Source organism: Bemisia tabaci, chromosome 1 (genome assembly GCF_918797505.1).
Source record: "Bemisia tabaci chromosome 1, PGI_BMITA_v3".
Classification (NCBI taxonomy): domain Eukaryota; kingdom Metazoa; phylum Arthropoda; class Insecta; order Hemiptera; family Aleyrodidae; genus Bemisia; species Bemisia tabaci.
In genome coordinates this window covers 48,256,071-48,269,182 of record NC_092793.1, presented here as the reverse complement: position 1 = coordinate 48,269,182, position 13,112 = coordinate 48,256,071, and the positions used below count along the sequence as shown (strand labels likewise).

The window sequence follows — 13,112 nt, the reverse complement described above, 5'->3', positions numbered from 1 at the left end:
TATCTGGTACACAATATTCATCAATTTTTCGTCTTTTTTAAATTTCGGTCCTTCGATCCCATTTGAGGTCCTTTTAGACCCTAAATAAATTCTGCACATTAATACTTGAAAATAGAAGCCATTTGTAAAGGAGACTTTTTCCCTGACAAGGGTCTTGAAAGGGGACTGGAGGGTAGAGAGTGGAGGTGGCAGGGAGGAAGAGATGAAGGGGCAGAAAGTAAGGGGGGTTGAAGGGGTCGGCTTGGAATTTGATCGGAATGGGATGAAATTTGCGCGGGGCCCGAGAAAAAGTTTTAGGGTAGGACCAATGAATTTCCTTTCTCATCATCGGTTCTAAGCCCCTGCACCCTTCTTTCAGCCTTCTTGATGATGCCCTGAAAGTTGGAGTCTTTACCAATCGCCAGGAAGCTAGGTGACAATTTCGACTAATTATAAAAATTTGCCTATGTCCTCAACCATGAAAACACAAAGTGGAGTCGGAAGCTCACTTGCACCTGTCTGCGAGACTTATCTCTGTGGAGCCGGAGGGCCGGTCCGAGTTGGAAGGTGAAAGTGGGGGTGGGTGTTCGCGACGCGGAGACAAAGACGCCCCGCCATTGAGTGGCGGAACAAAGGGCGTCTAGGAAGATCAGACGGGATGAGAGGCGCGAGACAGAGATCGATGATCTCCAGTCTATGGCAGTGACAGTGGCCTACCCCGACCCCACACCCACACCCGCCCATTAGACTACATTAGACTACACACGAATGCCCCGCAGAAACCACCACCCCCCTCATCAGCGTAATTTTTCACCGATCGGTGAGCGACATTAGTCTTTATTGGCGCGGCTGTCACTTGTATCCATCGGTTGCGGGTTCTCCATGGCCACCCTGCACCCTGCGGGCCGATTATTGAAATCGATCGACAAAGCTATAGACAAAGAAGACATAGGGAGTATGGAGCGATCCTATTGGTTGAAATGGGTGGTTCCGATAAACTAAGGGAGGAAATGATGGACTAACTATCGGGTCCCTCGTGGGTTGCCGTTATTTAGTCTATTACATACCTCCTTTGTCCATTGCAACCACCCGCCTCCACCAATAGGATCCTTCCATATCTCTTTTGTCTTCTTTGTCTATAGCTTTGTCTATCAATTTCAATAATCGGCCCGCTGTTCTAGAGTACCTTTATCGGGAGAGTATGGACAACTCGAAAATTTGAAAGTTAGGTTTGATCAGGTCACGTAGCTCTTGGGGCCTAAAATGGGCTGCCAATCTATGTACTCGAACTATCCAGTGGTACTATTTTCATAATTCTTACCACCCGTCGTTTCTTAACTGATCAAAAATTATAAAAACACGTATAAAACTTTGATTTCGCATACCTAAATTTTCTCAGTTTCGAAGTATTAATCCTTTAAGACTCTCATCTACAATGCGCTGTCGGCCGTATCGATTAATCTTTCAAATGCATGGGTTGGCAGTGGCAGTTTTCTGGTGATTTTCGTTTCACACGTTGTCGCCCTTTTGAGCCCTAAGAGCTACATAAATCGAGTTGTCCATACTCTCCGTATAGAGGAACTCTACCCTCTTTAACCATTGGATGGACGGATTCATAATTTGCCGCCCAAAACAAACACGGTGTAACTCTATTTGAGATTTTTTTCAAATTTTTTCGGCCAGAGTGCACTGTGATTACAGGAATAACTTCATTCTTTACATTTTCAGCGTAATGGGCTCTTGCATGCAACGTTGATTTGCAATTTAATGTCCTCAATCTTACGTAAAAGTTTGCAGGAGATACGATGGTGCTGCTGGTTTTTTTCTGAGACAAACATCACAAGAGAAAAGAAAGCTCTTAAATTTGATCTTGCAACAACGAAATCGACCCCAAGAATTCGGAATTGTATGGTCCTGGAGTCTCCTTGGCCCCCCTCGGGCTCGAAAGATGATAGGAGGGTCTTCGCTGAATAGTTTGGGTCAAAGGGGAAATTTTCAAATTATATCATCGGAAGCAGAAAGCACGGACAATAATAACCTGAATCGACACCAAGGAATCCAAAATCAGTCCATTCTGGTCCAAAATATTGACCTATAAAAATGAGGACCAGAGCCCCCTACCCCCTTCTAAAATTCAAATTCACTAAATTGAGGTAGAGGCTGATGAAAAAAATGTTTTCACGGGTAGTCGGGCCAAAATGAATCCAAAATTAAGGGCCTCGTCGCAACCAAGGGCTTTTCTGAGGAGGTGGGAGAGGGACTTTGGCATCCTAAATTTAGCCTGTGGAAGCCCCTCATGTGCTTTATCAGAGAAAATTCTTTGGGTAACGGGACTCTCCAATTCGGATTCATGGAATCATCCGTTCCTGAGCCTCCGCGTCTGTTGAGCAAATTTGCGTTTTTTGAAGGGGGCCTCTGTTCCCCATCTTTTGAGAGCTGTTTGTAAAACTACACGATTAATTTTTAGACCAACCAGGGGTCTCCAACAATTTTTGATGGTTTTTATAAGTGAGTTTCAATAAAAAAAAAATACAATTCTAAGCCGTTCGACTGCCTTTTTTGTGAGGAATTTGATACTCCATGTTTTCTCGCGTGCGGAATTTGCATCTCTATGAACGCTAATTAGGAGAAAGATTGAATTCTAAGAGGTTTGTTTTATTTTTATTCATTTTTATCATGGAAAAACAGGTTTATGATGGATGCTGAATATAAATCGAGCATCTGAGCCGGAAAACGTAACAATGTTTCATAGCACGCCCGCTAGAAACAAAAGGAATTAAATGAGGGAAAGATGAGGTCCGTACTCAAAAAACGACGCTAGATGTCGCCCTGTGACGAGAATTAAACAAAAGGACGGAGGGGAGGGATACGTGGAGAATTAATGAGGAGAAAAGTGAAGGAAGAGATTTTTACGGGTAGGAAAGAGGCATTCCGGGAAAATGAGTGACAACCAGAGGCAGCATTGCCACATTTAGGGAGGAATTTTCGCGTGAAATTGACTTCTCACATCAAAGTATAACAATTGCAAATTTCAATGCACTTTCTTCTTCTCCTCTCGCGGATAAACCGCAGCAGAACAGACTGTATTGAGCTATCTTGCCTCCTCTCGCGATATATCGATGATGAAACTGCAGATATGCGTTTGTCGGTTTGCGGCGTTGCAGACTTCTTGTTAATACTATATTTTCTGCATGAAAAACTACTGAACTTAATTTTTTGAAAATTTCAGTGATTTTTCTTCACTTTATAAAGCATATTCCATGGAAATTTCAAGCCATGATATTGGCTCGGTCTATTTTTAAAAAATAAAATTGTAGCGGATATTTCGAAACTCCTCAAATCTTAGCAAGTTCAAACCGAGAAAAAGAGGTGCAAAGTTAGCAGGAGTAGGAGGTATGAACGATCTAATTTGAAAACAAACATATAATACACATTTCTAACTCTGGAATTGACTTAAGAAAAGAGCAATGTATTCAATGCGTTTTGCGGGTAACGTAGAGATTAGGAAACAAAGGAAAGGGATGAAATAGGATAAAAGAGGAAACAAGAGAAAGAAAGGAAAATACTAATAAAGTAAAAGTAAAAGGAGAAGAAGGAAGTGAAAAGAGATAACGGAGAAAGGATTAGATCGGGCAAAAAAGAGAGAAAGAGAGAAGGAGGAGACAGAGGAACAGGGATAAAAGGGATTAAAAAGGAGTCAACGAGAGAAAGAGGGAAAGAAGGAGATAAATTTAGGAAATGGGAGAAATTTGCCAACATTTGAATGCGCATAAGGCGTTCCTCCTTACCGCGGCGGTCCAGGACATCGTCGCACGAGGGATTGAGTCAAAGGTAGAGGTAGGACATAAAATTTTTGACTAAAACTGCAAATTTTGATGTTCACTTCGTTACATTGTGAATTTTGAAGGGTCCTCCTTGAAGACAATTTCACGAAGAAACCAATGAAACAACTTTTAAGACATCAAAGTTTTGAATGGACGGAGAATAAGCTTTTAAAGTTTCCAAATTTTGTCCGACCTCTCCAATTGAATCGAGCCACCGTGCGTCGGAACGCGAGAACTTTCACTGGCGACGTGGCAGCTGTCGGAGGCGGAAAATTGGTGCGGGAGCGAGGGGTGGGTCTTGAGAAATGGCTTGCCGTCTTTACACTCCACAGGAATTTAATGAGTTCCTCCACTTGAAAACCCAATTTGCGCTGGGTATGAGTGTGTCGGCGTCTCGCCATTTGCTTTTTACGGCCGGTATTTTTTATCCCTCCCTCTCCTCCCTCCTCCCCTCCCTCTCCTCCCTCCTCCCCTCCCTCTAACCCTCCTCGCGGGTGAAAGCGAATCAGGCACGCTAATCATCTTAAGAGCGGAAAACCTATCCATCGGATCCTCAACCCCACGCGATCGTCGAGAAAATGAATCTGCCGGCAGCAACAGGCGAAAAAACAAACCTCAGAAAGTTCTCGTCGAAATGTGTGAATACCTATCGATTGGATCGTTTTTTTAAACTCATGTTTTGATTGGGCTGCTTATTCAAAATGAGGGGGAGAGGGGGAATACCGCACAAGCAGCCGCATGTTGCCTTTCATTCCAATTAAATACGAATTTCCTGACAAACTTTGGCATTTTGTTCTTGAACTGTTCAAATAATTTTACTCGCAGTTCAACTCTGAAAACTCAACGGAAAAATTATTCGAAGGGGCATTTCGGGGGGTCCAAGGTGGTGGAGCAAATATTCCTATTACTACAGATTTTGGTATTTTTGAGACCATGGATAAATTCAGCGCTGTGAGGTTTGGAGGACTGTCATCTTCCATGAGTTAAGGTTTTCAAATATCATCAAAATTCAGAAAAAATGATGATTTTTTCAAAAAGCTAAGGGATAGCTTCGACCAGAGGCTATGGTAGTAGTCTGGACCTGTGCAAAGAATGTGGAAAAAGGGGTCCCCAAACGAGTTTCGGATTGAGCATCCCAAGGAAGAAGAAGGGGTCATCCCTTCAAGGGATAGCGGTAGGGCGTCTATTAACATATTTTACATTGTCCGTTCCCTGAAAACTTTTGGAAAGATATAGGCTCGTATCGTCGCTCCTCTGACGTGAGGGCGTATCTTAATTTCCGCGTGGTTCCTGGGCTCCGTAAAACTCTAAACTTTCTGGGGCTCATGTGGAAATAGAGATACGTCTGTGCGTCAGAAGAGCGACGGGAAGTGGCGTTCAGGTGTCGCGACGCGCCAGAGTGCGCTGTAGGAGCAACTGTATATCAATGTATGCTTCGCCTAAAGGCTCATCCGGGAAAAAACTCAATAGATGGAAAAGCCCTGTTTTGAGCAATAGAAACACTCCTTCACTGCTGTGCTAAGGAAGAACGCCGTATGAACATTCGAAAGTTGCCAAATTTTCCTTGATAAAACATGTATTTTTGACAACATTCATGCACGTTTTTCCTTAAAATTTTCAGATATTTTAGATTAAACTGCGTACAAAATTGTCTGAAAGTTTTGAGGAATAATATTGACTATTTCTCCAGGAAATTCGGTTTTAATCCGAGGAAACTTGGCAACATTTGAAGGCTCATACGGCGTTCTTCCTTAGCACGGCCGTATAGTCGGGCAGACTAAGCTTAGGATATCCTATACATGTTTTTTGTCTTCGGCAAGAAATTCATCTGCACATGGGTTTGGCGAGCCCAATAAGAAGCCAGAGAAAATACGAGCAAGATATTCATGGAAGCATGCGTTCGGTTTTGTTGCAGAGGCTGTCGGAAGAGTGATATATTTATTGGTTTTCTTGGTGCCGGGTACTTTGCCAATTCCTGCCTGTAGAATCTCCGAATTTCCCTGCAGAAACGGACGCTGCATTCGATTGGATCAATACTGCAATGGGATCGCCGACTGCCCGGATAAATCGGACGAGCCGCGCTACTGCACAGGTTTGTATGCATTCCTCCTGCCATTTAAACGAAAAAAAAGAGGAAAAGAAAAAAGAAAAAGAAAAAAGAAAAAAGAAAAATGCAATGAAGGGTTTCAGAGGTGTCTCGAGCGGCACACGAATGAATCTCCTGGAGTCTGGTTACGCCTCCTTTATCCCTTTTATTTCCTCCAACTCACCGAATTCAATAAATCTTTTATCCTCCGTAGCTCTAAAAAATGCACAAGGAGGTACCTCATGCCAGGTTCTTATTATTTATTTTGAAAAATAGAAATGTATGAATTTTTTAAAACTCCACCTAACTGATGCATTTCAAATTGCTTAAGTTTTATTTGTTAACGCAAAACTTCCCGAAAAATGTCTTGAAACTTTTTGTGAAGTCTCTGATTGCAAACTAGCACAATTTCCCAACAGCTGTGAGTTTGCTTGCTAAGTTCATTGTTTTTCAACAAATAGCCCACAGTCATAGAGAAGTGTATTTGAATGTAATTATGGTCAAAAGAACCATGAAAATATGAATAAATTCAAATGGAACTATATGATAGACCCAAATTCTATGCACATAGTTAATTAATTTCCACGCAGTTTTTTTTTCCCAGCATGAAGCCGTCCATTTATGTCCGAAAATGATAATTTCAATCTCCAAATTATTTGTGAAAAATATTGCTGCTTATTTCCTTAAAAGTAAAAAAAAAAATATTGTAAAATCGGACGTATAATCATTTCCCAGAACTTAAACCATATTACAGTGGGTTCCATCTGGGCTTCGTAAGTAAATTCATGGAGGAAAGCCAACTAGAGGTGAATTTTTCAGTGATTTCTGTTTTCAACTACAGGCGGAAATGCGGGTCCGATCGTGGAAAAGTGCCTATAGTTACCCGACTATGCAATACGCTCAACAGAAAAAATAGAATTGTCGTATTATTGTTTAGATGAATACGTCGCTTGAATCATACCTCAACAGTGCTAAAATTCTGCCGTGCTACGGAAGAACACCGTATGTTCATTCGAGAGTTGCCGAAGGCCCTTTAATTAAATGTTTATTTTTGAGGAAGATATGAATATTTTTCCATGAAATTTTCAGGGACCATAGGTGAAATTGCGAATAAAATTGTCTGAAAAGGCGGAGGGAAAAGATTCATAAGTTTACCAGAAAATTCGCGTTTTATCAAAGGAAATTTGGCAACGCCTGAAGGTTCATACGGCGTTTTTCCTCAGGACTGCAGAATTCTCGTGCAGTATACCTCTTGGCTGGCACTGCTGAATTGCCTCTCTTCTGAAAATTCGAGAGGCCCAAAGCATAGCATTCTCAGTTTTAATTCTTGAAATCGGATTAAATATAATGTTTATGAACAAATAATTTGAATACAATGAAGAGAATACACCCAGGCTCATTCAGATCGATCATTGAACTCAATACTCCCAAAAATCGCATTAGCTTCTCTCCGCTTGATGCGATCCATTTCTATTGGAATTATTTACGGCTCATAGACGAGATCATTTATTACTAACGATGAAAATCCTTTACGAGTGTAATGTATTGTTTAAAACAAACGTGACTGAGAACAAAACGACAACTATACTGCTGTTCTGAGGAAACACACCGCATGAGCCTTCTGACGTTGGCAAATTTCCTTTGATAAAATATGAATTTGCAGAAAAACCTGTTAACATTTTCCTTTGAATTTTTTAGAGAATTTTATTCACTACCAGATCTAAATTATCTGGAAATTGCAAAAGAAAATATTTATATCTCTCCTCAAAAATAAACATTTTATCTGAGAAAATTTGGCAACTCTTGAATGTTCATACGACGTTTTTCCTGAGCCTGACAGTGTGGTAGTAGCTTCTTCATAATGGTAGGAGGCTTCATTTAAATGCGGCCGAGTCATGAGCCAGGGGAGAAAGGAGCTAGTATCAACAGGGTTAACGCCATACGCCTTCAAACTTCTCTCCTACTCTCAGAGACTCACGAAAACGGAAAGCTGAACTCGAAGAGCGGAACACATCCCTACGAGGTTTACGGCCGTGAGAGGAGCAAATGTTCATTTGACCCAGTTTTGGGGCGAGTGGAGACCCACTGTCACACGGGATCATGTTTTATTCTTTCGTTATTACTCGCGGGGACAATGCTCCGAGCGATTTTTGCGGCTGGAAAATCGCAATTATCTTGTGAATTAGAGCAGCGACTCACTCAACGTAGCTCCGGGTGGTTTCACTTCGAATAGAAATTATTATACACGCCTTTGGAATTAATCATCCTCTAGCCTCAGCCCTCCAGAGGTTTTCCAAAGGAAATGCCTCTATGTTAACGATCTTGGAATAATGCTTGTGACGTGGTGATGATTTTTGCAAGTTAGCAACACCGAGAGAGAAAGTTAGAGTGCAACCGCACCATTCGGTTCGCCAAACTATACTTCGTACTGCGTTGTTTTTCTTATTCTTCCCTTTTTCCTCTCCTTTTGATTCTTGTCCTCTATCTCTTTTGTTCTATTTTTTCCTCTCTTGTTCTTATTTTTCATTTTACTTCCTTCATCCTACCTCTCTCTTCTATCACTATTTTCTCTTGTCTTCTTTTGACGATCGAAAGGCACGCACTTAAAAAAATTGAATGAGTTGACGCGATTCTAACAAAATTTATCGTGTCTACAACAAATGCGCCAACAAAAACTGCCTGACTATTATATGGGAATGATACAAAAATTCGACCACGTAGCAGATTGTGCTGCCTACACTAAAAACTGCCAGTAAGTTTACTTTTTAATGTTGAGCCCGGCTTGGGCTCTTAGCAGCTCGTACCCCGTCGTCATCCATACAAAAGAACGTAACTACATTTTATCGTTGCCAAATTTCACCCAAACATCGTATTCTTTCCATTAAACTGTTGGGCATTATTATCTGAAAATTCACTGATTTTTTTTTTATGATTACGCACATTCTATGCTTTTCAAAAATTTGTCTGGGTCAACTTTGCAATTTAAGAATGAGTTAAGTTCCTTCATCCGGAAATTGCGCGTTGACTCCAGTTCACGTCCTAACCCATAAAAACTTTAAATCAAGAGTAAAGCCATTTGACAACTAAGTGAGGGAAACAGGGAAGGGGGGTATATTGAGACAGCTTTGAAAGTTTTGAGCGGTCAGCCGATGGACGAAATGTTATTGGAGGCCGTCACAGGGCCGGCCATGTTGCCATGCAGTACTGAAAATCCTCATTTTCAAATGGGGACCGCGTGTATTTTTCAGTGATCCGTCAATGGAGGGGGTTCGGTTTACCGCGCACCGCTTAACCTCGTCCATTAAACATAGGCTCCATGCTCGCTGTCCCTGTCTCTGGGCCCGGCGAGGATTCCTGCGGGACCACGCACAGTGGATCGAGTCAATCAGAGAGGTCGTACATACATTTTCCCCCTAAAATTGCAAATTTTGATGTTTAGTTCGTCACAATTCATATTATAATGTGTGTTAATGGAAGAAAATTTCACGAGGAAACCAATGGAACCACTACTAGGACCTCAAAATTTTGTATAAACGGAGTTATTAAAGTTTTCAAATTTTGTCCGACCTCTCATATTGACCCGATCCAGTGTGCGACGCAACCCAACGGCGACGCCAACGCCCGACGCCGGCGCGACGAGGACGTCCACTCTAATTTCGTCCGCTTAAATTTTCACGCCCCAACTCTAGATGACACCCACGCTTTGCTCCGATCTGAGCTGTGCTACCTAAATTGGGAGAGTATGGACAAATCTGGAATCCCAAAATTCTCTAAGGCCCTCACCGATGCCTTTGCAAACAAAGTTAGGGCCCAAAGGGATACCTAACCTATGGTTTTTTGATTTTTTTATTTTTGCAGTTTATTCGGCTTCTATTCCAGTTTAGGAATCTACAGCCATCAATGGACAAGAGTTCAACGTAGAGATTATTATTTTTTATTGTCAGTAGACATCAGGGAGATTTTGGCACATCCATGCTCCGGCTTTCAAATGTTCAGGGACTAAGGCCGAGTAGAATCTGTTTCTGCAGATCCGCTCGTCAGTTCCGTGAAAATTTGTCGCCACCAACGGGATTCGAACCCGGGATCTATTGGTCTAGAGTTAGACGCGCTGACCGCTAGGTCAACATGGCCGGCTTACCCCATGATTTCAAATTACCTTTCGCTATTGCCCGTAAATTCACGTTTTAAGTAGATTTGTTTTTGAGCGGCACAAAAGTGTATAGGTGCAAGACGCCTCGTTTAGGCAAAGTTTTGATTGGGTACCAACTGGAAGAAGGCAACGGGGGCGCTCAATGGAGAGGTGACGCTGACGTCACGGTGTCGACAAGGAGATTCAGCAATGTAATATCAGTTGCTTGATAACCTATAGAATAATAGACACACACGGGCATAATTCATCGTTAAGTATCGTAAAACTTGCGACTCTTTATAACCTGCGGTGCTAAAATTTTCATTTTCAACTGGCAACTGTAAAATATAGTTATGTTCTTTTGCATGGGTGACGACGAGGTAAGATTTGCATGCCCTGTGGACCTTTTTAAAAATTTTTGAGTGAAGTTCGTTAAATTTTATTGGGAATCAAATATTCATTCATAAAAAGATTAAAATAGCTACTTTACCATACCTGAGTCAACTCGTCTTCGCTTCAAACGAGTCAGACGATGCAAATTTATGAAAGAAAGAAAAAAAGAAAGGGATTCTATATCGACGGCCAAATTGGGGAACCACGTATCTCCATTTGCGACGTTGTAGACTTCCTATCATATTTGTTTGTTTTTGGAAAACTAGTGAACGTATTGCCCCGAAAACTGCCTTAGTTTATCTCCTCCGCCAGCAGAATATATTCTGTATAGATGTATTGTTATGAAGCTGGCTTGCTTCCTCTAAAAATAGAATATATAAATAAAAGAGGGGCAGAAATTTTGAATTATCGCAATGAATTTAGGTGGTTTCGCAAGTTGGCCGTCAATGCTTATTTTCCACTCTTACAATTTGAATATAAATCTGATGATTCACTTGCAAAGGGAATCTCAATGGCAATATATCTGTAGAGCGTAACAGGTCAGTTCGTCACCAAGTACCTGAAAATCGGGGGCATATTCGCGGAATTGCATCTCGTGACTCGCGGCGCGGCACCGGAATGTGGGCAGCGAGGCAAAGTGGCCGCATCGCGTCACTTTGAAGTTGGAACTGTGGACATAAGTTATTTAGAGGAGCGCCTGCCAATTGAAAACATCTGCAACCCGGCTCACAGTGTGCTGCATCCTCATCAATAATGGCCGCTCGGAATCCCTTCGCTGTGAGCGGCTCCGCGACCATGGCTTGAGTCAAAAACCTCGGATCTCAGCGTACGTTAGGCAGAAAGCACTTAACTCTAGTGGAAACGTCGCGTGCATCCGTGATTCTTACACTCAGAATGGTGACGTAACTTTGCGTATTCCTGGGAGCGAGCAATGCACCTTCCACGCCGCACACTGGATTGAGTCAATTGGAGTTGTTGGACATGAAAGTTTTGACTAAAACTACGAATTTTGATGTTTATTTCGTCACACTTTAGACTTTAAGGAGTGCATCTAGTAGAAAATTTCACGAGAAAACCGAAGAAATGACTTTCAAAACCTCAAAGTTTTGTATGAACGGAGTTATAAGCGTTTAAAGATTTCAAATTTTGTCCGACCTCTCCTTGTGACTCGATCCACTGTTTGACTCCATTTGTTTCTTTCCATTTTTCCAGGATTCCTCTCCATTCTTTTATCATTCTCGTCCTTGTTTTGCTCCCATCTTCCTCCATATTTTCTTTTGTGGGATTTCTCCTCCATCAACATTTTGTGAGTATCATCACGACTGTGGCATGTTTTTATACGTGTGGATTTTTCTCTCTTTTTTTTCAGTTTGCAATCGGACATATTACGGTGACATTCCCACGACGTATTCACTATCACTGCCTAGACCTAAAGATGAGAAACTGCCATTTTTGTGCCATTTGACATTCACTGCCAACGGAAGAGAAAACGGAGAGCTCGTGCAGGTAATTAAACCAACATGTTTCATTTTATTACTCAGATATTTTATTACAAATGATTGAACCAAGCGTGAGGATGAGCCCCAAATAATAACAGTTATTTAAATGCCACCAAGTACCATAGCATATCCGTCACATCAGCAGTATTGCCGTGTCAAGGTTGAACGCCGAATAAACCTTTCGACGTAATGCTAAATTTTCTTCGACAAGTCGTGAATCTTTGGGAACGTAAATATTTATCTTCCAATTTTTGCAGAGAGTTTTATTCGTAATTTGAGCTTAAGAGCCTTGTGCTGTCATCATCTGTTGATTTTCTACATCTCAACGAAACGAATGTTTCTAATGAAAGTATCTTGAAATCGAGAAAATTTAAGATAAAATTTGCCCAGATGTCACGGATAGTCTTCTCGTTTTGACGGAAAAAGGTTGTCCCTTAGCGCTGCACGCACCAAGTCGGAGTCCAGACATAACTCATCTCGCCTTCGATTTTTACGATGCTTCAAGCACACCTACAAAACACGATTAGTGGTATCAAAGAGCCGTGCAAGTTCGAAATCTTTTTCCTAATGTCATCCATGAATGTTTCATATCTCATTATGAAACTGCTTCTTACAATTAGTCATCTTTCAGGGAAGCAAAATGCGACAATAAAGCTTCAACGTGGCAAAGTGAGCTACGTGTTTTTATGATAGTTTTGCGGTAGTTATGCTCGGATGCCAGAAATGGATGGCCCGTTTTGATTGAATTATAATTAAGTCGTCCTTGAGCGCAACACAAAGTTAGAGTCAAGACAAATCATCTCATTTCGCCTTCAATTTTGATGACACTTCATGCACAACAACAAAGCACGAATAGTGGCATTAAAAAATCGTGTGATTTTAAGAGTCTAAAATTGTCAAGGAATAAGATTCATAACTTTCTTTTTAAAAAAATATATTCTGGTAGGAAATTCGACATTCGAATGCTCGCACTCCGCTTTTCTAAAACATGGCAGAGTGCTAGCTGTTGGTTATGATGCATTTCGATGGTTAAGGTTACAATGCTTAATGGCTATGGTTAATGGTGGATGGTTGATGGTGAAGGAACAATACCACCTAGCTGCAAACTGACAATTTTGCGGAATAAGGAAGAAACTCTGCCATTTCTGTTAATTTTTGGTTGGATTTGCAATGTTTTTATAGATCACAGCAATACAGCATCT

The 13,112-nt window shown here is 41.4% G+C and overlaps 1 protein-coding gene across 1 annotated transcript in view; it reads left to right on the top strand.

Annotated features, from left to right (window-relative positions):
* LOC109038906 (uncharacterized) overlaps positions 1 to 13,112 on the top strand; it is a 155,421-nt gene that overhangs the window by 114,744 nt on the left and 27,565 nt on the right. The window contains exons 2-3 of the mRNA XM_019054172.2: positions 5,719 to 5,895; positions 11,781 to 11,917. Of these exons, the coding sequence (XP_018909717.2) occupies positions 5,719 to 5,895; positions 11,781 to 11,917 (314 nt within the window). The remainder of the gene's footprint in view (positions 1 to 5,718; positions 5,896 to 11,780; positions 11,918 to 13,112) is intronic.